Raw genomic sequence first — 24,928 nt, 5'->3', positions numbered from 1 at the left:
ACATAGCCAAGGATAGTCTTTAACTCAGTGTGTAGCCTAGGTGCTGACCTTGACTTTCCTCAGCTTTCCAAGTGAGGAATTTAGGTGTGAACCACCACGGCTGGCACAACTTTCTTGTTTTGCAAGGAAGCTACGAAGGCAAACACAGAAAGAACCAGCCGTGTGGATCAACACCTTCCACTATGTTCCAAGTCTGATGACAGCTTTTCCTTTGATGCCAGCTCTGTGTTTCTAGTTGGGCACAAAATAAAAAGTAATGTTTTATATTATCTGTTGAATTTAAACTGGACTTGGAGCTGCAGGCTTTTGAATAAAATATTATTTCCATTTTATAGAACAGAAAAATTGATGCTGAGTAGGATAAGGAACCCATTTAAGATCTTACAGCGAATGGTGAGAGCTTGGATTTGAACACCAGGTTTTTGCCTCTTGAAATTGAAATTACAGGTGGGTCTATACACTTACAACTGGCATTTATGTGGGTTTTGGGGATCTGAATTCTAGTCTTCACACATGTGTGGCAAATGCTATCTTCCTAACTCTCCCCAGCACACACACACACACACACACACACACACACACACACTTTTTTGAGACAAGATCTTACAATGATGCCTATGTGTTGGTGGTGTATGCCTTTAAATCCAGCACTTGGGAGGCAGAGACAGGTGGATGTCTGGTAATTCAAGGCCAACCTGGTCTATAGAGTGAGTTCTGGGACAGCCAGGGCTACACAGAGAAACCCTGTCTCAGAAAACCAAAACCAAAACAAACAAAAGCTTATTATATAGTCTAAACTGGCCTCAAATTCATGACAATCCTCCTGCTTCAATCTTCTGAGTACTAAGATTGTAGACATGTGCTATTATGCCAAGCTTCATAGTTGATTTGCATCACTAATTTAAGAACTAATTAAAATGTAAATATAAAATGACGTTTAAGTAGACTTTCTAAGTGAACATTTATCTAACACATAGAAAGCACTTAGTGAAAAATGTCAAAATACCTAAATGGACATAAAGTTTGGATTATTTTTTATTTTAAAGAGTTGTTTATTTATTATGTATACAGGATTCTGCTTGCATACATGCCTGCCTGCCAGACGACAGCACCAGATCCCATTATAGATGGTTGTGAGCCACCATGTGGTTGCTGGGAATTGAACTCAGGACCTCTGGAAGAGCAGTCAGTGCTCTTAACCGCTAAGCCATCTCTCCAGTCCCCTGGATTATTTTTTTCAAGTCTATGTATTGCTGAATACACAATTTTAGGACTGACAGGAACCATTTTTTTTTCTTACTGAATGTAAACTTACTCTTTTACTGGCACCAATCACTTGCAGAGAAATTTATATCTCATTTTCTATCTGTGTTATTATGCATTATGTTGCTTTATGTGGATTAACATTTAAACACACTCTAGATTGAACAGTACTATTTGTGGCATCATGGACTCCATCTACTAGTTAGTTCATGTATCTTGTTAAAAATAATCAACTAGTTTCCCTTTAGACGTTATAAAAATTTTCCCTGTTACTAAAAACACACATCAGACTATCATACAATTGTCTGTATGCCATCTAAAGCTATGACATAATGACATACGCCATGCTTGGGGAATGCTCATTGACAGACTTTGTGATTAAAAAGCCAGTTATAGTACAGAAGACTGTGTGCGTGTTCTCCTATTGAAACCCTACAGAGAGAAAGAGCATCAACGTTAGCCTGGGGCTGAGGGTAGGGCCAGCCTGTACGCAGACTAGATGACTGTGACCCAGGGAACTGTTTAGAATGGTGGGAAGTCTCTAAAACTGGCTAGTAGCGATGATGGTACAACAGTAGACGTTTAGAATGAAACTGAACCACAGTGTTAATTAGCTTTCTATCACTGGAATAAATGTCGAGCATTGCCAATTTCTAGAGGAAATTCAAAGCTTGTGGCTTTGATGGTTTTAGTCTGACGGTTTGACTGTGTTGCTTTTGGACCTATGATGAAGCAACATATTGTGAGGATGATTGGTGGAGCAAAACTGTTGTCTAGTGGCCAGGTCGCAAAAGAGAGAAAGAAGGACTTGTTGGAGGGAGTTCCTGGGGGAGGAAGGGCACAGCTCCTGATGGAAAGGCCTCTCGTCAGGCCACATTTCTTAGATTCCGGCACCTCCAACAAGCTCAGGACCATGCCTTTAACATAACTCTGGGGGTATGTTTCCTATTTAAACTGTGGTAGGGTATTTTCAGTGGGTATAACTCATGGCTTCTAAATTGAAGAAGGAGGAGAAGGGTAGGAAAGGAAGAGAAAGGGAAGCTGAATGTGGACATAAACGTCTGTAATCCTAGCACTCTAGAGAAGGAGGTAAGGGGATGAGGAGCTTTTGGCTAAATATAGAGTTGTAGGCCAGCTGGGCTGCAGGGGACCTTGTCTGGTGACAATATAAAAAGAAATGAAAAAAGGAAGAGCATGATGGGGCTTCTGAACCACCAGTGATGCTTTATTTCTTGACTGTGACTACAAGGGGATGCTCACTTTGTGAAATGTTATTAATGTATTCGTTTGTGTTTTGCGCATATTTCTTTCTCAAGTCTATCCCCATAACAAAATGTACTAAAAAATATTCAGCCAAATGAGGATGTCATTCTCCCAGTTAGTTCTTAAAGTAGTTAATGAAGCTGAGTTAATACTTTCCTTCTTACTGTTTTGTGTAATTCTGTCTCTCTGATATCATAGTTTTATGATGGTCAGAGTTCAGGTTTCGTGTGGCTTACTACAGAAAGAGTTATAAAAAGATACATTTCTCTAATCACAGAGGGACCTCAAGAATGTCAGTGGAAGCCATTGTCCCTTAATTATTCATAGCAATTACCAATACGGACAACATAACATTCAGTATGCAACCAAAATAAATGGATGTTTCAAGAGGTCTGGTTGGAAGAGGCAAGTCATCAGTACCTCTCAGCCTAGTTCCCCTGCTGCCTGCCAAAACTTCAATTCTATATTTATCTTCTCAAATCAACAGCCCAGCAATTAGTTATTATAATAGAGCTACCAATTTACTGTGCACCGACTCTCATGCCAGGAGCTGCATCACCAAAGTTTTTCATACCTCAATTGTCCTATTTGGCTGTCAAAGTCATCCCGGAAAGGAGTTGTTTATTCTGTTCCCCAGTTGAGGAAACTGAGTCCGATAAGGCTTCTAAGTGGGTCCGAGTCTGAAGTGCTGGTGACAGTGGCAGAGAACAAGCTGGGATTGCACCTAGTCATCTCAGGTTTGATGTCACTAACAGGGAAAAAAGGGACATGTGCGAGATGACTCGGAAACCCAAAACATCCTTCTTCACATGGTTACTATAGTTACTGTACCTCATGATGTGCTCATTGCTTGCGGAGATGACAATGGATCTACTGTTAGCCATTGAGACGCTCAACCCCCATCACTCTCAAGAATCCTCAGGGACATTTTATGAGGTGTAAAATAGCCTTCTTGCCTAGCTGGCCATTGTACTTTTTCTTTCAGGAGCTCCTAGAACACTGACAGTCTACGCTATGACAGCTTCACAAACATCATCTGTTGCACAGTGTGGCAAACATAGGCGACTGGAGCAGAGGAAAGCTCCTTTTTCTTCTGCCCTTTGTAGCAAAAGACATACTGACAAAAAAAAAAGGAACCTGAAACACAAATTTATTTCATATAAGATTTCTGGGGTGGAGGGAATCACTGAGAAATGAAGACCTGAAGGAATGGTTAAAGCTGAATTTCTGAGTTGTTTGTTGTGTGTATTGGTTGTGTGTGTGTGTGCGTGCACACATGCATTTGTGTAGGCAAGAGGCTGATGTTGAATGTCTTTCTGAAAGAGCTTTTGTTTTCCTACCTTTTTTGTTTTGTTTTTAATACTTTTTAAAATTTATTCTTTGACAATTTCATGCATGTATATATAATGTATTTTGATTAGAATTACAGCATCTGGTTTCTTATCCCCCTTCTGCTCACTCTGGAATTCTTCCCAATACATCCCCTTTCTATTTTCATGCCTTTTAAAAAAATAAAACAAAGCAACCCATCAAGTTTAATTACTATTGCTTATATACACAGGTGTAGGGTTATTTATTGACCCATGGGCAACTTGCCGGTGGCGACATTCTTAAAGAAAAATGGCTCTCCCTCTGCAAGCCACCATTAACGACCAATAGCTCCTCAGCTAGGGGGTAGACCCTCATGGGCCCCACCCCAAACCGTACTGGAAATTTTACTGGTTTGATCGCCTGTGACTAACCATAGCTGCTGTGGGTTCGTGGGCGAAAAAGCCCTGTAGTGGCCAGAACGCAGCATTTCAGAGTAGCTCCCCATCCCGCAATGCTTAAATTCTTTTTTGCCTATTTCCATGGTATTCCCAGAGCCTTGAGGGTAGGGTTTGCAACAGAGGTCCTGTTTAGAGCTGAGCACTCAACCATCATAATTCTCAGTGCTTTCACTGGTTTTGAGTCTCTGCACCAATCCCTGCCCATTGCAGAAACCAGCTTCTGGACCAGAGTAAGAATAGCACTGAGCTGTGATCAATGGGTATTAGCATGAACATTGGAAGGCAGTTCTGCAGTAACTTTCCAAACAGTAGTAGATTCCCCTCTATGGCTTATGACCTATGACCTCCCTAGCTATGGGGTTTTGATCTGGTTTACAGTACCAAGCATGACTTCCCTCTTGCAGAGGGGCCCTAACATCCAATCAAAAAATGGTTGGCTAACCCTATATCTTTCAAGCTATCTTTCACCAACTGATACACCTTGTTGGCAGGCTTGTGTTGTAAAATGCCGGGTCCATGTCTGAGTCAAACCACTGATGACTTCCCCGCTAGTGGCCTTCTTAGAATTTTCCAGAACTGTGAAGTCTAGCCAACAGGATAGTTTCCAGATTAGTTCCACATCGATTTCTCTTACCATTAATTTCCGATGGGCAACCGAAGTGATAAAAATTGTTTAGGGGCCCTCCCTGACCAGGAACTCATACTGAGGTGTCCCATGCCTGGAATTTTTTTGTTTTACTTTTTTAATAATGTGGGAGGATATTATCTACCCACAATGAATGTCTCCATTTAAATTCCTCTAAATTTTTTAAAAATTAGCTTACAAAGTAGTGGGTTTCCTTAGGACTTCTCATGCAGCCTTAGCTGGGTTAATCCTTCCCCTACCCCTTTTTCTTCCTATTCCATCCCATCCCTCATTAAACCTTTCAAACCTCAGTATTTTCCCCAACTCCATCCTGTTCCCACTCCCACCCTATCCTCAGATTCCCTTTCTACTTACATAATACTTGTTTTCTCTTCCCTTCCCTCTTACGGCCTCTTTCCCTTCCCACTCTTCTGGGCCTTTCCTAGCTTCTTGATTTTTATGGACAGCCTTAGTTAGGACAGCATTTTCCAGTTCCATCTAATTTCCTATGAATTTAGTGATTTAACTTTTCTTTGCATCTGAGTTAAAATTTCATTGTATATCTATTTATCAGCTGATGGACACTGTGGTGGTTTGAATAAGAATGGCTCCCATAGACACGTGTGTTTGAATGCTTGTCCCAGAGGAAGTGGCACTATTCGAAGGCATAGCCTTGTTGGAATAGGTGTGGCCTTGTTGAAGGAAGTGTGTCTCTGTGGAGGTGGGCTTTGAGGTCTTATGCACTCAAGCTATGCCTAGTGTGGGCCACAATCTCTGCTTCTGCTGCCTGTGGATCAAGATGCAGAATTCTCAGCTCTTTTTCCAGCACCATGTCTGTGTGCACGCTGCCATGCTTCCCACCATGATGACAATGGACTAAACCTCTGAACTGTAAGCCAATCCCAATTAAATGTGTTTCTTTATAAGAGTTGCTGTGGCCATGGTGTCTCTTCACAGCAATAAAACCCTAACTAAACAGACAGCTAGGTTGATTTCTTTTTCTCGATATTATGAGCCAAGTAAAGTAAAGGTAGATGGGCAAGTATCTCTGTAGCAGGAAACTACATGATAATGGAGTCATTCAGGTATACATGCTCAGAAATGGTATGCCTAGGTCATAGAATGGTTCTGTTTTGAATTTTTTGAGAAACACCCACACTTATTTCTACAGTGGCTGTATCAAGTTAGTCCCATCTCAGTGGGTAAGGGTTTTTTCCTTTTTATATCCTTGTCAGAATTTGTTTTCCTGGTGAGGTCATTTGGACTTCAGTGAGATGGTATCTTAAAGTAGTTTTAATTTGTGTTTTATTGAAAGCTAGTGAAGTTGAACCCTTAAAGAAAATATTTATTAACTATTTGCATTTCCTTTTAAAAAGGACTTTAAAATTTTCTGTGTGTGAGTTGTGGTGGTTTGAATGAAAATGGCCCTCATAAGCTCATGGGGAGTGGCACTATTAGGAAGTGTAGCCTTGTTGGAGGAAGTGTGTCACTGGGGCGAGCTTTGAGGTTTTAGATGCTCAAGACAGGCCCAGTATCTCACTCTCTTCCTGTTGCCTGTGGATCCAGATTTAGAACTCTTCAGCTACCTCTCCAGAACTACGTCTACTATGTCACTGTGCTTCCTGCCATGACAACAATGGGCCAAGATGCATGCCTTTAATCCCAGCACTCGAGAGGCAGAGGCAGAGGAGCTCAAGTGAGTTCAATGAGTTCAAGGCCAGCCAGGTTTACAAGTGAGTTTCAGGACAGAAGGGGCTGTTACACAGAGAAACCTGCCTCAGAGCAAAGCAAAACAAAAGTACTAATAATAAAGCACTAAACTTCTAAACCATAAGCTATCCCCAATTACGTGTTCCTTCAGATTGGCAGTGGTGGCACACACCTTTAATTTTAGCACTCAGGAGACAGAGACAGGCAGATCTCTGAGTTCAAGGGCAACCTGGTCATTAGAGAGAGTGAGTCCCAGGACAATCAGGGCTGCACAGTGAAACCCTGTCTCCAAAAACCAAAAACCAAAACAAACAAAAAATGTTTTCCTTCATAAGATTTGGTCATGGTGTCTCATCGTAGCAATAAAGTGTAGCTAAGACATAAGTGTTTGCCTGCGTGTGTGTATGTGCACCATGTGCTTGCCTGGTACCTACAGAGACCAGTCTCTATCACACAGTGAGTTTGAAGTCAGCTGGACTACATGAGACCTTATCTCAAAGACAAAACAAGGTGACTTCCTTCAGCTAAAGTGCTATGTCCTGAACTCCACTTTAACAGCCGTGTTTGACACTGTCATGAAGAACTCCTGCGATTGAGGTGAGGGGCATGTATGGGTGGCCTTTGCTGGTTGAGGGAGGACTTAGACACACAGGCAGGAAGAAGCATGAAAAGGGGGATTGTCCAGCCTGGAGGGATGCAGCCTGAGAGGGGCTGGAAAGAACAGGCAAAGGCAGGGCTTTGCAAGAGAACTTATTCTTTCTAAACTATCAGACATGTGCAGAAGCATTTGAGTTGAGGAAGCGGCAAGAAGGCAAAGCAAGACTGAAAGAAAATGTGGGACTGACGTGTGTGGGTTCCAGAGCAGCCAGGGAGGACACTCAGAATCCACAGTTTTCACAAGCCTTCTGCAGGCCAGCTGGTGATGCCGTGACCAGGCAGTTTCGGTGACACAGAAGGCCTGTCAGGACCAGGAAACTTTTCAAAGCTGACATGTGGAGACAGTCACGGGGCTAGAGACAGAAGCCGGATCTTCTGAGTCCTGGGCAGTCTCTGTAATTATGGAAAGTCATAATGGTGAAGAGGCTAATGACATCCGAGGACACCCACAAGCCTCCCCGCTCTCATGCCGGTGAGAACCAGATTCCTGTCTCTGGTTCTGTTGCTCCCAGCTGAGTTCTGGAAGCTGATTAAAAGAGAAGGCCAGGAACAGCAGGTAATTAGAAATCTTATAAAAAGGAAAAACACTCTTGTCAAACTTCCCTAAGTGGCTCTGTGGCTGGAAGTGGGGGAGGTGTTGGAAACTGCTGTTACCAGGTCCCTTCTGCAAAAGGGGTTCCCTGCAGGCTGGGACATGTGTAGAAAGGGCCTGGGACCAGCAACTGGGTACGAAGAAGAGGAGGGGTCTGCTTAAGAATTTTATTTTCGAATTGGAGCAGCTAAAAGGGAACACTTACCAACCTTCACTGGATAAACCAGGAACAAAGAGATTGGGGGAAAAGGGGGTGCTGGTGGGATGTGTGTGTGTGTGTATGTGTGTGTGTGTGTGTGTGTGTGAGAGAGAGAGAGAGAGAGAGAGAGAGAAGTGCAGAGTGAACCTGATTTTCATGCTTGGCTGACGGGAAAACAGAGTTATTCAGCCAAATCTGAGTCCAGAGAATCCACACAATCAGCTGCCTTAGTGGATCATCTACCACTGGGGTCCGTAGGGACACCTTCAACTCTGAGGGACTGTGGGAAGTAATGTGAGTCGCCAGGAGTAGTCGCTTCAGCCCTCAGGTTACTGTCTTGGATTTCCGTAGCAGCTTGGCCCCCACATGCTCGCCTCTGAGAGTGCCTCCCTGCATCCTTAAGACATTGCTCCTTTTGGAGCCTAGCGTTCTGACGCTCATGTGACTGACTTCGAAAACGGAAGGGACCTAGACACATTCTTTTTGTGTCATTTCTGCTTCACAGGTACCTTGATGCTCTGAGGTGGAGGGTGGTGGGACTAAGAAGCAGAGACAAAGCCAAGAGAGGAGCTCTCCACTACAGGCAGCTGTCCAGAACATTCTGCCTGCTTCGTGTCTTCTTGGCACCATTTCATTTGTGGATTCTTTCCCATCTTCTTTACTTCGTCCTTTTTGCTTTTGTTTATCTTTTCTTTTGTTTGCTTGCTTGTTTTGCTTTGTGTTGCTTTTTTATGCTTCCCGTCTATGAACCAGGTTGTCCTGGATGAAAGAGGTTCCGATGGAGACTTAACACGGAATCCAGGCTATCAGATCTCATGGGCAACAGAGGATGTCAGCTCATAGGCAGAGTTTGGGCTTGGCAGGGGCAAGCCAGGGGGTTAGTTTGGGAGCCTGGGGTGGGGGTAGAGGGTGAATAGAGGATCCATTTTCTTTCTTCCTCTTTACCTCTACTGTCATTATATTAGCCAAGCTGCCGGTTTGGAGGACTGAAGAGTTGTTGATTCCTGATGCGGCTGCCAGATGGAAGACAGGATGTATTTAGTACAGTAGTTGGGCATCCCTGTGTTACAAAGGTTGTTTAGCTCAACTCCAAATTGGCACGTGCAAAGACCTGGAAGTGGGAGTGGTGGGGGTGGCCCAGGACACATCTAACGAAAGGGCATCATCTACTCTGCTGGGGTGTGAGGCACCGGGGAGAAAAGAGCAATGCTGAAAACGTCCCAAATGGTTGGGTCACTGCTGAGTATGTGTGCTTTATTCCGTTTATGTGGTGCTGTCCTAAGTCACACAGATGCTGCCTTTCCTTTAGGGGGTTCACAGTCCAACTGAAAAGCAGGGAGGCAAAGAGAGGGAAGGCAGGCTCATTGCAACTTAAAACTGGAGGACCCGAGCCTCTTGGGGGAGGTCAGCAAGTGACAGTATGCTCAAGGGAGAAGGAGGAAACAAATTCAAACGCTGGGACACAGTGTTCTGGAGACAGGGGACAGCAGATTAGTCCATGATGTCCCTGGCACGGACATGTGGGCAGTAGGTGTCCGAAGTGAACTATGAGAGAGGCGAGGGCCCAACCAGAAGAAAGAGGATCAGGGGAGGAGGCTGGACAAGTGACCAGACTATATAGTAGGGGGACAGGTCTGGGGAAGCACTGCCGGATATGAAGCAAACAGGAAGACACAGCCAGCTCTGAATGACTAACACTGAAGAGAGAAGGACAGATGGAGGTGTGAGGCAGGGAAGAAAACAAGGGAGACCATCGAGAACGCTTCCGCAGATGTCCGTAATGAAACTGTTGGTGGCATGGCCTGGCGCAATTGGTGATGCATAGGCAGGGGGAGGAGGAGAGGTGGATCCTGGCTGTGCTTATGGGGAGACTTGGCAAGCCTGTGCTTCCTGGCACTGGGGAGTGAGGGGGAAGGAGGAGCAGGCATGACTCAAAGCTGTTGGTTTGGGCAGATGGTAGGACAATGGTGCCATTTGCTGAGCTGAGTTGGGGCTGAGGAGGTTGGAGGGTAGTGGGAGAGTGTGGTTTGAAGTTATCAAGGATGAAACTCGGGGTGGATTGGCAAATAGTGGGCTGTGAGCAAGGAGGAACCACGGGAAGCTAAGCCGTGGCAGGTGTGAGCCTCCCTTCATGTACCTTGTACAGTGGCATCATACATGTTTTCATCCCTCCCATGTAGTTTTCTAATGTGTAGGGTGGGAAGGGGAGGCCAGTCGGTCCTCAGAGCAGGTGTGGCAGCCTGCAGAGTGGGCCCTAAGGGACCTTTGCTTCCTACTATTCACACCTCCCATATTGCAAAAGGTTTGATCTGTGAGACCAAAACAATATGGGTATGTCACTTTTGAGGTTGGCTTACAGGGCTACTGTCTGGCAGGTCACTTATGCTGAGGATGCTGGTCGCCGTTTGTCAGGAGCAGTTCATGTGACAAAGAACTAATGCTTTGTGCTAAAAGTCACATGAGGGAAGGGGTGAATTTTCTAGTCTTCTGATGACTGTAACCACTGAGGTCAGTTGGACTGTAAGCTCTCAGCCCAGAAACCATGAATGATAAATAGTTGCAGTCAACTTCTATTGTTGACAGAGCTTTCTGTCCCACCTGGTCCCCCAGCCATTCAGTCCCAAAGAAACACAGAGGTCTACATTAATTATAAACTGAGCCTATTAGCTGAGGCTTCTAATTAACTCATATTTTACACCTTAACCCATAATTCTTGCCTATGTTCACCATGTAGCTTCATACCTTTTATCAGTGAGGCATTCTCATCTTGCTTTCTCTTGGTCTGGGTGACGACTGCAGACTCAACCTTTCTTCCTCTTCCCAGAATTCTCCTGTTCTCGTTGCCCAGCCTCTATTTCCTGCTGGTCACCCTGCCTATGCTTCCTGCCTGGCTACTGGCCAATCAACATTTTATTAAAGCAATATAATAGAAGTGACATAATATAAGACCACTGTCCCACAGCACCCTACATTTTGAGATGATTTGTTACTAAACAAGAGATGCCTAACTGTTGCAGAGGATGAACGTACTTCCATAGGGTCTGGCACATGTTGGGACTGTCATACATGCAGGGTCTTCCACTCTAGAGCTCAGAAGGAGCTTGGCTGGAGGTATGGACCAGAGACTGTTTAGCTTAGAAACAGTCATGGACTTCATAGAAATGGCTGAGCCAGTCTGGGGAGAATGATGGGGAGAGAGGGGAGGTTGCCATTGAAATGCGTGTGTAGAGGATGGAAAAGTCGGGGGTAGCCTCTCCATCTTGAGAGGAGGAGATACAAAGGGAAGGAAAACAGAGAGCATGGCACCCGAGGCACTGGGTACCTACACCTTGTAGAGGCCTGGGTCATGCTTATCCAATACTAAGGAAGGTCCTACTAGTTTTAGCAAGACTCGTTTAAGTAAGAGGTGGTCCCTATGACCAGATTGAATATTGTGGGTCATGGATTCATAACAGGAAGATGTATTTATTTAATTTTTTAGAGACGGGGTTTCTCTGTGTAACAATCTTGACTGTCCTGGAATTCACTTTGTAGACCAGGACAGCCTCAAACTCACTGAGATCCACCTGCCTCTGCGTCCCAAGTGATGGGATTAAATGTGTGTGCCACCACTGTCTAACTAACCCTGTCCCTAAAAAAAAAAAAGTGGGCACTGGTGATGGTAGATGCCTTTAATTCCAGCACTCAGGAAGCAGAGGCAGGTGGATCTCTTGAGTTTGAGATCAGCCTAGTCTACAGAGAGAGAGTTCCAGGGAGCCAAGGCTATTACACAGGAAAACCTTGTCTTGAAAATAACAAACAACAAAAAAAGTCTTTTTTTTTTTTTTTTGAGAAATAGGGAAATGACTCTTCAGGAATACTGGTAAATCAGAAGCAGTTGTAGTGACACCAATCCTAGGAGGTCTCAATCTCGAGTGATTTATCTCTTTTCTTTTCTTTTTTTTTTTGTGATTTCTATCTTCTTTCCTTCCTTCCTTCCTTTTTTTTTTTTTTTTCGAGACAGGGTTTCTCTGTAGTTATTGGTGCCTGTCCTGGAACTAGCTCTTATAGACCAGGTTGGGCTTGAACTCACAGAGATCTGCCTGCCTCTGCCTCCCAAGTGCTGGGATTAAAGGTGTGTTCCGCCACTGCCCAGCTCTTCCTTCCTTCCTTCCTTCCTTCCTTCCTTCCTTTCTTTCTTTCTTTCTTTCTTTCTTTCTTTCTTTCTTTCCTTTTCCTTTTTTTGAGTATATTGTTGGCCCGGTGGTGTAGTTAGTACATAGAGGTTTGTTTGCTTTGTATGATTCTGAGTTCAATCCTTAGTACCACAAGGACAAGCATCCATACTCCTTGTATTTTTTCCTTGTATTATTTAAATCCAATATCTACATATTCTAGAAAATAAATAAAATTCAGAAGAACATTAAGAAGTAATAAATAGGGTTGGGGAGGTGGTTCAACAGTTAAGAGCACTGGCTGCTCTTCCAGAGGCCCAGAGTTCTATTCCTAACATCCACATGGTAGCTAACCACGATCTATAAGGCCAATCCCAGGGGATGCAACTCCCTTTTCTGGCCTCCATGAGCACTGCACACAGGTAGCAATCCCTCTATATGAGGCTCTATCTATGGTCAGAGCCCCTTCTGGCCTTATATGATAGGCAGGCCATTCTGTAAATTAATGGCTGTGAGGGACCACCTATCCTGCCTTTTGGGAAGTGAACAGCCAATTAGAAGGGTAGAGCTAACATCATCTTGTATAAAACTTCGGAGGCAAGCAAAACACCCTGTATACATAAAATTTTTGAGAAAATCTTCAAAAAGAAAAGAATAAGTCACTGATCACTGACATTCTTAGTCTATTACCTTGGAACATTATGTTCAATGGTTTATCCTTCAAAATTTTGTCATTAAAAAAATTAACATTACCTGGGCGTTGGTAGTGCAGACCTTTAATCCCAGCACTCTCGAGGTAGAGGCAAGCGGATCTCTTGAAGTCAGTCATTACAGAGTGCATTCTAGGACAGCCAGGGCTACACAGAGAAACCTTGTCTAGAAAAAATTCAAAACTAAACCAAACCAAACACTCTCCTCCAACCCCTCAAAACAAACAAACAATGAAAGCAAACAAATGAAAATCAACATTAGGATGCTGCATGCAGTATTTTGTGTATTTGCAGAAGCATTTCCCTGTGTCCTTACTTCGTTTCTATTTTCCCTTAGTGAACATGTCAGCATAGCCCTTCATTATGTTGAAGCCCATGTTACTTATACCTATTAACTTGATTTTTTAAGAAAAATCAAATATTAGATTTGACCCTGATGATCATATTCATAAAAACTAGATTCCAGAACCATCGAACCAACATGCGAATGTGTAAACCAGGTGAGTCTCATTTCTTTTGTTTTTGTTTTTGTTTTTGTTTTTGTTTTTTTTAGACAAAGTCTCATTATGTAGCCTGGCTGGCCTGGAGCTTTCTATGTAGGCCAGGCTAATTTAGAACTCACAAGAGACCTGCTTGCCTCTGCCTTATGAGTGCTGGGATTAAAGGAGTTTCTAAGGCCAGTGGTTTTTCACCCGTCTACGAGTGGACCGCGATCCGATCCGGCTAGCTAGAAGTGAATGGCTTTTGGAACTCGTCTATGCACGAAGTCCAATTAGCTCTGCATCCTTGGCCTCCCTCTTGAAGTGGGGACAGTATTCTTGCCAGCACTATCCAGGTCAAACTCCTCAGAGGCTTTGCACAGGATGATGTTAGCTCTGCCCTTATACCTGGTTGTTCTTCGCTTCCATCCCTAAAGACCGGATAGGTGGTCCTTCACAGCCATTAATTTACAGAATGATCTGCTGACCATTTAAGGCCGGGGGGGGGGGGGTCACTGGCCATTTCGAGCCTCACATCTGAAAAGCAGGAGCCCCTCTTCCCTAATTCTCCACCACAGCCTTCTCATCGGGCCCCTCCCAACAGGATTCGAACTTGGCTTATTTTGTCTATTGACTGCTTTCTTGAGTCTGGGAGGCTGCTGTCCTTCCCAAGCCCGGCACGATGAGGTCTATAAATCAACTCAGGGGAAACAGCAGAGGAGAAACAGCAGTAGAGACCTAGATCGCTGTGGCCCCGCACGGAAGGAACCGCCGGCGGCCGGGAGGAGCACAGCCTGGGGCGGGGGCGGAGTTAGGGCGTGATCTGGGCGGAGCTCCTCGGCGGGGTGGGGCGGACCAGAGGCGGGGCTTCTGGGCTGCAGCAGAGCCCGCCTGACCACGCCGACCCGGCAGCGCCCAGAGCGAGCGCCCGCCCGTGCCCGCCTGGCCTCCGCCCCGCGCCGCCGATAGGGGGCGTCCGCGCTCTCGGCGTCGCGACTCTACTGAGAAGGCGCCGCCCGCGCCGGGCAGCTGGAGCCGCAACTCCGGGCGCCGGCTCAGTCGTCCCCGCCGCTGCCGCTGCTGCTGCCGCCGCCGGGCGCAGGCTCGCTCATCCTCGCGCTCGCGCTCTCTGGCCGCCGTCGTCTCCCGGCCGGGTCGCCGTTGCGCTCGCGCAGTGAGTGGGGCAGGAGCCGGGCCTGTGGGGCCGGGGCTGCGGGGAAGTCGGGCTGAGGCGGACGGCGGGTGGCGGGCGCGCGTCCCGGGGCTGGCACGAGCCCGCGGCCGGGCCTGGGCGGGGGACTCCGGGGACGCGCGGCCCGGAGCCGCGGGCTCCGGCTCGGGTTCGGGGCTCGGTGCGCGTGGCCGGCCGGACTTGGCTTGCGGGCGACCGAGGAGTGCGGCCCGGCCCGGGACCCGCGGGTTCTGCGGGGAAAGGATTGTTCTTTGGGGAGTGGCGCTTATTGGCCGCCACTGTCCTAGTTTTAAAGCCTTGCCTTTGGGGTTTTCTGCACAGATTGCAGCTTTCTGCTGGGGTTTTGGGATGTCAGGGCGTTTTAGTGCTGGGTGTCAGAGGTGACCCGTTTTGTGGTCGTGAGGAGCCCCTGCAGCACCTGCTAGGCTGTGGCAGAGGAGGCTGTGTCTGGGGTGGGATGGAGAAACGAAACGTGACCGAGATCCTGTTTGGATATTCTGCTGAAGTTGTCACGTTTCTGTTCAGTACACCAGTTCACACAGCAAGTTGATAAACAGTTGTAGTATTCGGTGATGCAAGGTGTTTGCCTCACAAGTAGACCTGGGGTGATCTGGCTTGGCTGAGAATGTTCGGGATATCCCAAGCATCTGTGTCCAACGTATCTCCTTGGCAGGCTCATCTTTTTCTCTATTCTAGTATGGGAATAATGCTGCGGTAGCACAGGCCTGATACCGAGAAGTGTTTGCAAAAGAGCACAAGTCCAGGTGGGCAGGTAGGTAGGGTGGGAGAATAGCCCTTGAAAACCAGGTGCCCGCGCGGTTTTTTAGTTGTGATGCCTTAGATTGAAAGAAAGCCATAGATGATGGCATCACTAAGGTTTGTGGTTCGAATCCTCTTAAAGCATCTTTTCGCGGAAACACTATCACATAAAGCAATCTTATGGTCATTCCTATGTATCTTTTAATGTGTCTTGGATTTTGGGCTCTATTTTAAATAGAACACATATATTTGTGTTCTGCTTTATCTTGGAGACAACCCTTAGTCATGCTTTCTAGAAGTTCCGAGAGCTCACGTGTCCGTTCTGTCTGTCAGTGCGGGACATCTTTACGTTTAGTTCTTCCTATTGTAGTCGCTGTGGGAACTCCTGGGAAGAGCACAGGCACCCCATGTTTGCCCACTGTGCTCGACTTTACCGCTCAAATTTTGTTTATGCTTCTAGGAGTAAAGAGCCATTTGTCAGGTTCGTATTTACTCCTAGTTAACCTCTGCTGGAAGGCCGCACAGTGACTTCAGAACTCCGTTCCTTTTCACTGCCCTGGCAGCCAGTTTTACCTATGCTGTTTACTTTTGGAAAGGTCATAATAGCCCATTTTAGTGGAAACTGAGGGGAAGTGGAATTTCATGTTTGTTTGTTTTTAATTTGACTCTGACAACACTTTAGCTGGAGAGTGTGGATGCTTCTGATTCGATACTTTAGAAAATTCCTAACTTCTTGAAAGTCTTTCTACTTTTCTGGTTTCATCTCCTTTCTTCTAGCCCACATGGTTGAGAGAGGGGGAGGAAGAGGAAAAAAAAATCCATCTCTGGTTTAGTTGTCGGTAATTTAGCTTTATAATCCCATTATCCTTGTGTGCCTGGCAGCTTGTGCTGGCCTGCATGTGGACTTTAACTCAGACGACTCCTTTAGATGCCACTGAACCAAGTACTATAAAAAGTATTTCACTTTCAAACTCCCACGTTTCCCAGAACAGAGAAAGTACAAAGGCAATTTGGAAGGTAAGTATAGGTGGAGAAAATTCACTGAGTCTTCTTTTTGGGATAGCAGGCACAAGGGTCTCAGTAGAAGAAAAAAAAAGGCTACCCAGAAACCCTGGGAAGGAAGTGATTGCAGTGGTCTCATTCATTCCTCTTTCAAATTTGGAGGTTTCCATCACAGCGTATAGACTGTTGCATGGGAGAAGGACTTTTGTTCTGGGGGAGTCTCAGTCTACAGCAGAAGTAAGTCTAGAGTATTTGTGTTAATGTATTGTAGCCCCTGAAGAAGGATACCACTGAGGGTTCTCACATGCTTTTAAGTTGTTAGCTTACTGAATTGTGCATTCTTCAGATTCTCTAGGTCAGTAAGTTCATAATTTCTTTCAGGCTTCTAGGAATTCTTCAGGATTTGTTTTTCGCAACTACCTGCTAGCCTGCCGTCAGAGTTACACACTAGTTATAACCTTTGAAACCTAAGCATGGGGACCTCAGGGTTGCCTTATAGTCTTTGGGACGTGGATTTTATTTGTATCAAAGGTCTGATATTTTCAGGTGAACTGATTTTGCAAAATCAGAAAGTCTTTCTTTGAACTTTATAGTTATTGTTTGGTTGTGGTTACTGCCCTAAAAATGTTCTTTAGCGAGGGAAATATCTTTAAAAGAATTTTATGAGGAATGAATCACAGATTTTATGAAAAAGTATTTCTTTACTTACCCCTCAAGTAAAACAGGCCTGTTTGATGCCCCACTTGAAGGCCTTCTGTTGCCTGGCTTGTGGTCATTTAAACTTCTCATTAAGTCCTCCACTGGAGATGGTGCGATGGGAGAGAAGATGAAAAGGAAATGAATTGTTAGCACCCCTGGGAAAGGGTTCATTGGAAGAGACCGAAGCTGTTCTGTGAGGTCTTGGGTTGTGTTTTATTGCATCCACGTCTGAGATGTCCCTGATAGTCATCAGTTCAGAACGCGACTGTTGCAGAAGCAAGAATCTTGCCCCTCCCTGTCTCCCTGGATTTTTGTAGAGATGCTATGCTGTAGCAGGTGTTTACAAGCGAGGTGCGGAGATCAACTTTAGATGAATCAAGATTGCCTTTTATTGCTTTTTGAGTTTATTAGTGAACAATTTATTATTACTGTTTTTCAGGTAGCTTAGTTATATTGGAAGTGACTAGTAGTGACTGTCTGTCTCATTTTATTTTCACGTATCTTACATACAAGTATAAGGCCTTGAGGTGCTTTTTAAGAGACCTGGGCTTAGATCACGGAGCTAGCTCCATAGTAAAGGCACACATCATGGCATGAGGGCCTCAGCCTCTAACTCCCACACACAAAGGGAGAGAGGAAGGGAGGGATAGAAAGGAAGGAAGGAAGGAAGGAAGGAAGGAAGGAAGGAAGGAAGGAAGGAAGGAAAGAAGGAAGGAAGGAAAGAAGGAAGGAAGGAAGGAAGGAAGGAAGGAAGGAAGGAAGTTACATAGGTTCCTATGACGGCTTTTCTAAATTATTAAGCTTGAGGTTCGTTATATGTTTGTAGCCAGACCTTGACTTTTGCTGTGGAAGAGATTCAGAAACGTCTAAGTTTTTTTTTGCTTGTTTGTTTTAATGTTTGCACAAGAAGTTATCTTGTTTTGATTTAGAAGTGAAGACATAAATATGCAAGATTAGTCCTGGCATAATAGCGGTGGCATTGCTGTCTGATGATTTTCTTCCGGCTTTGGGCTTCCACTCTTCATTAGCCATTTGAATGTTCATGAACTGGAATTCTTCCTGTCGCTTAAGATGGGACAGCAGCCATTAGTCACACTAATGAGCAGGGTCTTGCTATTTTTATTTAGTGGTAGAAATTTTTTTACGACTCATTATGACTAGTTAATTAGCCTAAGTTTTTGTGAGGTTGTGAATAAAGCGCCAGGTGGATGGGGTTAATGGTTGGCTATGGGGAGTATAAAGTTGATGCTTTTCAATTTGGTGTTTGGATTTTGTTCTTTGAATTTCTACTATAGGAGGTGCTTTTGGAAAAATCTTGACCAGGAGTCAGAAAACACAAGTTCTTGTTCAGGCGTCCCTGCCCCTTTATTTTGTAACTGAACAGGGGTGTGCTCACGAGCAGAAAGACTGCTATATTGGCTTGATTCTGGAATCCCTGCTCAGGTTGGGCACATTTTCTTCCGGTGTTCACCGAGGATCTCTTCTCTGAAGCCCGACATTTTCCCATTTGGAGACTAGGTCTCTTCCTCCTGAGGTCTCCACCAGTCTGTCCTGTTAATGGCAGTTTGGAATTATATTGTGGGCTTCAACTGTTGTGCGTTGCCTCCCTTTGTAGAATCCTGAGGTCAGGATTCACTATTGTATTCCTGGGTATCCGTATTTCACTGGGGCTCCCCTGCCCTGTGATACCAGACCTAAAATAAGTTTGGTTGAGTGATTTTTTTTTTTTTTTTTTTTTTTAGTAAATTTTATTAAATTATAAAAGTTTCCATTTCCACCCCCCCTCCCAACACCCTCCCACTCCCCCTACTCCCCCTCCTCCTCCCTCTTCGTCCCCCCAGGGCGGTCAGGGTTTCCTGCCCTGTGGGAAGTTCCAGTTCCTTCCCCCTCCCTCCAAGTCCAGGAAGGTGAGTGTCCAAACAGACTGGATCCCCAAAATCCATTATATGTAGAGGAAACAGGTCCCAGTGTCATAATCAATGGCTTTTCAGAAAGACTTCGGGTCAGCCACAGTCAGAGAATCCGGCCAAATTCGGAGAGTCTGGTTAGATCACGTCCTCTTTCAGTCCCAGTCCAACTGGCCTTGGTAAACTCTCATCAGATCCGTTCCCTTGTATCAGTGGGTGATGGCATCCCTCGCAGTACTGACTTCGTTTTTCATGTTCTTCCTCCTTCTGCTCCTCATTTGGACCTCGGGGGGCTCAGTCCCGTGCTGCAATGTGGGTTTCCGACTGTATCGCCATCCTTCGTCAGATGCAGGATCACTCGGAAGGCCCTCTGGATGGAAGCTGGGATGGCTGGCGGGACTGGTTGAGTGATTATTGAGGCAGTGGGGAAAGAATACTTTGAGTTTTGGGAAATGCCCTTTAACTCACTGCATCATGGATTTGTTGTTATCGGTAATGAAACCAAAAATTGCTAGCGCTCACGTCTTCCATTTACATGAGATGGGGTTTGTGGAGTGAGTCAGAGTGAGAAGGTAAAAGGCCTCTGGTGTGACTTTTGTACGTCTCACTAGAGTACGGAAGGCTGACCGTCTGTACCCTGCGGCTGAGAGTAAAGAATGACAGCCGCCTGCATCTCCTCGGTCCACATTTTAGCTTGTTTGCTTTGAAGAATTTGTAAAGGTAGAGAAATAGCTGCTGCCGGCTCTGATTTCAGCCCCTGCTGTGCTATGCAAATGCTCTCTACATGCCTGAGTGACCTTTTGAGAAAGAGCCTTTGTGATCTTTTGTAGCCAGGGCTTGTTCTTGTCCTGGAAATGGGGACCAGATTCCACTAAAAGTGGAAAAATGGGCCTTCAAAGGCCACATACAAAGCTGGTGCTTTTCCTGGGGAAAGGACCGGTAGGTATGTCCGTGTTTCTTGGCATCTCTGCTAGTGATTTTGAAATTGGCTCTGCAGTTTGCTTTGCAGGTTGATTTGGAGAACAGAGGGAGTGAGAGGGAACTGACGAAGGCAGTTCAGTGGCTGGAGAACTGTGGCATGCTCTTGAATTGGAGATAAAAGCAGATTGAAGCTGGCATCATTAATACATGGGCCTTTGCCAGTGGCCTAAGACTGGCTCTCCATGGTGCTGCTTGAGTGACCTCAGCCAGGTCTGTGAGGTTCTTTTTGTACCAAATTGTGCCTTACCAGTTTGACATTTGAATTGTTTCTGTTTGTTTTGATTAATGTACAAAGAGAAATACTTCATTATTAAGCCTGATTAGTTTTTTACATTATAAGGTAATAATAATCTGTTTTTTTTTTCTTTTGGAAAGTGACCATTACTTTTGAAGCTCATGATTTTAAATGCTTTCTGAGATGCTTAGTTTATACAGCTGGCATGCTGATCCAAAGGAATTTTCCCCTTCCCCCTCAAGTGACCTTTTTGATGTAGAGCATCTTATAGGTCAGAATCAATGTAAGATTGTAGACCTAATCATAATGTTCTCTGAAAATCTAAAAATTACATTTTTAGAAAATTTACATTTTGGAAAATAGTGGCAGAATTGGTCAGATTTTTTTTTATTACTTATGATGGTGCCTGTGACTGTGTGTGTGGAGGTCAGAGGGCAAAGGTCAGAGGACAACTTGTGGAAGTTTTTTCTCTTTCCACCATGAGGGTCCTGGGATCAAAGTCAGGTTTTCAGGTAAGCTGCTTTACCTACTGGGTTGTCTTGCCAGCCCTGAGTGACAGACTCTTCCCATCTTCTCCAAGTAGGCTAGTCCTTTGTGCCCAGTGGGCTCCAGAGGTAAGGACAAGCGAGGCATGACTTTCTTCCCCACAATTTCTCCCTGATGTAGGTTCCAATGGGCCATATGTGAGTGGTCCTTGTGAGGTCTGAGCTACTGCATTGGGCAGAATAGCTCTTATTCTCCATTGTCATGGTTATGTGTTTGTTTTCTTCCTCCAGAGTCTTCCTGGTTCCTGGGCTCCTGACGGACTGGTGCTGGAGCAGATGGATAATGGAGACTGGGGCTATATGGTGAGTGGTCCGTGCGCTTGGAAGGCTGGCAAGTCATTTGGACATCTTTCTCTGCATGTTCATAGGCTTATCTTACAAGGATGAAACTATGAATTTGTGCAGCTCCATCTAATTTGTGTGGATGTATTTGGGATGTGTATCTTTATTTGGTTTGACGTTTTAGTGGAAGACTCAGTGCATATTCTCCAAATAACTTAACATTTTTATTTTATATTATTTATTTTAATTATGTGTGGGTGAAGCGGTGAGTGCAGTGTTCTGGAGTCCAGAAGAGGGCGGGCATATGGTCCCTGGAGATACTGTGAGCCACCCAGACATGGTTACTGGAAGTGGAACTCAGTTCCACTACAGTAGTACATTGCTTTTAACTCCTGACATCTCTCTGCCCACCTAGTAGCTATTTGTAACCACTAATGTCAGGTAGACCATGATGTTTTGGTCTTTGGCGTATGTTTAAATTCTCTGTTCATAGAATGGAATGTCCAAAGGGCCCCGGGGAGAATGGAGCAGAGGATGCTTTGTTGTAGTAAAGGGATTAATAGGTAGAAGGATTTTCTTCTCATGTGCAGTTTTCATATGTGTCCATGTCTGCCTATATTCTTCCTCATCAGGTAAGAAATATTTTGCTTTCTTAGAACCTGAAGACCATCTTTGATTTTTTTTTTCTTAAATAGGATTTCTAAGGCTGGTGGTGTGTTATTTTGAGAAGCTTCTTTCTCAGAATTAAAGGTCAAATTGCAGCATTAATGTTACTAAAGTGAATCTACAATCAGACTATGACATTTGAAGCTGCTATTAGCCCTTGGGTATGTGGTAGTTTGGGGCTAGAACATAGGCTAGATTGTGTCCACCAAACCTTATATTTTTTAGTTTAGTACTAGGAAGTTATTTCCTGGGCATGGTGGTGCAGGCCTGTAATGTCAACAACACTTGGGAGGTAGACACAGAAGGTTTATGCATTTTTGACTTGCTTTATCTACGTAGTAAGATGCTGTCTCAACAACAATAAAAAGAAAAACCAGAAAAGAAAAAAGAATTGTTGCTTCCATAAAAAAAATTACTAAGATTAATTCTAAATAAATTTTTGTTTTTAAGATACATTTTGGGACGGGGGGGGGGGGTGGTGGCACACACCTTTAGTCCCACCACTTGGGAGGCAGAGGCTGGTGAATCTCTATGAGTTTGAGGCCAGCCTGGTCTACAGAGTGAGTTCAAGGACAACCAGGACTGTTACACAGAGAAACCCTGTCTCGGGGGTGGGGGGCAGAGTGGGGATACATTTTGGAGTTGGAGAGATGGCTCAGCAGTTAAGAGCACTTCTGCTCTTGCAGAGGACTGGGTTTGGTTCCTAGCATCCAGCCTAAGATTCACAATCACTGGTAACTCCAATCCCTAGACAATCCGTACCCTTGGCTTACATGAGGTACACATACATATATGCAGGCAAAGCACTCACACACATAATTTCATACATATATTTCACAACTGGGTGTGATGATGCTCTCCTGAGATCTTAGCACTGGGGCAGAGGCAGGAGGATCAGGAATTCTAGACCATTCATCGCTACACAGTGAATATGAGGCCAGTCAAAGTTATGTGAACTTTGTCTCAAAAAAAAAAAAAAATTACATCTCATGACTCCTTTGAGGAGAAGATCCCAAAGTTCATTATTGCTGCACTCTCAGATTACTTTTATTCTAGCTTCTGTTAAATTTTAAAAATCTGAAGGTCTTGTCAAGTGTGGTGGCACACACCTTTAATCCCACCAGGGGAGGTAGAGGCAGGCAGACCTGACTCAAAATCTCTTCCGATTCTGGACTTGACTGTATGACACTAAAGGTCACGCCCAGCAGGAATAGAGTAACTTTTAAAAGATTGGATTTATTTGATTTGAAAGCAAATGTTGAAGGCCTTCTCCTGGTGAGTTATTATTGAAAGTAAGCCTGTTTCCTCCCTAGAACTGCCAAATACGTGACAGCGGAAAGGGGTCTTATGCTGGCTGATCCATATTGATCTTGTTAATTTGTTGAAGTTGTGATTTTATGGTTTCAGGTGACTGTTTCTTTGATTTCAGATGACTGACCCAGTCACGTTGAATGTAGGCGGACACTTGTACACAACGTCCCTTACCACATTGACACGTTACCCGGATTCCATGCTTGGAGCTATGTTTGGGGGGGACTTCCCCACAGCCCGAGACCCTCAAGGCAATTACTTCATTGATCGAGATGGACCTCTTTTCCGCTATGTCCTCAACTTCTTACGAACTTCAGAATTGACCCTCCCCCTGGATTTTAAGGAATTTGATCTTCTTCGGAAAGAAGCTGACTTTTACCAGATTGAACCCTTGATTCAGTGTCTCAATGACCCTAAGCCTTTGTATCCTATGGATACTTTTGAAGAAGTTGTAGAGCTGTCTAGTACTCGGAAGCTTTCTAAATATTCCAATCCTGTGGCCGTCATCATAACCCAGTTAACCATCACCACCAAGGTCCATTCCTTACTAGAAGGCATCTCAAATTATTTCACCAAGTGGAATAAGCACATGATGGACACCAGAGACTGCCAGGTTTCCTTCACCTTTGGACCATGCGATTATCACCAGGAAGTTTCTCTCCGGGTCCACCTGATGGAATACATTACAAAGCAAGGTTTCACAATCCGCAATACTCGGGTGCATCACATGAGCGAGCGGGCCAACGAGAACACGGTAGAGCACAACTGGACTTTCTGTAGACTGGCCCGGAAAACAGATGACTGATTGCCAGCGCTGGGGAGGACTTCCTGTAAGCTCACGTTTGTTTGGGGACATGGAAGAGACTGTTCTTGTTTTCTAAATCATAGTGTACCCCCTTTTTAATATTTGTATTTATTTGAAGGCCTCGAGGACCAGAAGGAAGTTCTGTGTGTGAGCAGTCTTCTTGTTTTGTTCCAAATATGCATGTGCCTGTTCAGAGTCTCCAGAAACCTTTTTTATAAAAAGAGAGCTGAAAATCATTATGATATATAATCCACCCTTAACAGTGCTAAAATGATTTCTGGTAACGTGGTCCCTAACTCAACTGGAAGGCTAAAAATACAGTAATGAAAGATTAAGCAGAGTATTCATGTCTTTGAGGAAAATCAGAATATCATGTAGGGTGACCTCGATTCCAGACCAATAGGCAGTAGTGTATTAAAGGAAGACTGGCCAATCATCTGCTGATACTTGTAAGGACTGTTTCTTTCTATGCATATAAATCAAGCAACCAAATATCTGTAGCCATTGAAATGTCTGACTAGAAATATTTATATTGGATTCTCAATACAAAATGTCCCTGTGGTAGAAACCTTATGCCTGGTACAGTTTCATTCCCAAGTGTACTGTCTACCAGGAAAGAAAAATCTAATAAAAAATGGAGTATGAACATTAAGGGTTGTATTTATTGCTATATAAGGGGAACATCATATTCTCTGTCAAAAGTATGCATTGCTTATGTCTCAAACTGCTTACAGCACATTTGTAATGGAGTTGCCAGAACTCAGTGGAACCTTAGATTTTAGTTCATAAAGCCAGCTGTGCCATCAGAGATAAGCAGTTTTGTCTAAAGAGTGCAAAGCCATTTTCAGATAGGATTTTCAGGGACTATTACAGGGTTTGCAACTGCCACGGCTATGACTATAACTCACTCCAGCTTCTGCTGCATGTGGGGGACAAAATGACTCTAGCCATCTTATTCTTATGTATTGTGGTAGCCACAAATGTATGTTTTTGTCAGACATAAGTTCAACTCTGAGAAGAAATAAATTGCAGTGAAGGATCGGAAATAAGAAAATGTATGTACATTTGCTTATTTCATTGTTGTCTTGTTTCAGAGTTGATAGGATTCTGTTGCTTGAAAGTT

General features: G+C 44.6%; 1 protein-coding gene across 6 annotated transcripts; it reads left to right on the top strand.

The window, feature by feature from the left end:
- Positions 1-7,706: 7,706 nt before the first annotated feature.
- On the top strand, positions 7,707-24,859 carry Kctd6 (potassium channel tetramerization domain containing 6). Of its 6 annotated transcripts, none has more exons than XM_087906304.1 (3): positions 7,707-7,843; positions 20,973-21,044; positions 23,119-24,859. In XM_087906304.1, the coding sequence occupies exons 1-3, from the start codon at positions 7,754-7,756 to the stop codon at positions 23,803-23,805; spliced, it is 849 nt and encodes a 282-aa protein (XP_087762430.1). In that variant the 5' UTR covers positions 7,707-7,753; the 3' UTR covers positions 23,806-24,859. The 6 variants fall into 6 exon arrangements, with proteins under 6 accessions (XP_087762430.1, XP_087762434.1, XP_087762435.1 ...); XM_087906308.1 differs by lacking the exon at positions 7,707-7,843 and adding an exon at positions 8,565-8,583; XM_087906309.1 differs by lacking the exon at positions 7,707-7,843 and adding an exon at positions 14,442-14,595.
- The last annotated feature ends 69 nt before the right edge of the window (positions 24,860-24,928 follow it).

Source organism: Myodes glareolus, chromosome 5 (assembly GCF_982192425.1).
Source record: "Myodes glareolus chromosome 5, mMyoGla1.1, whole genome shotgun sequence".
NCBI classification, from domain to species: Eukaryota; Metazoa; Chordata; class Mammalia; order Rodentia; family Cricetidae; genus Myodes; species Myodes glareolus.
This window is presented reverse-complemented; position numbering and strand designations above follow the sequence as displayed.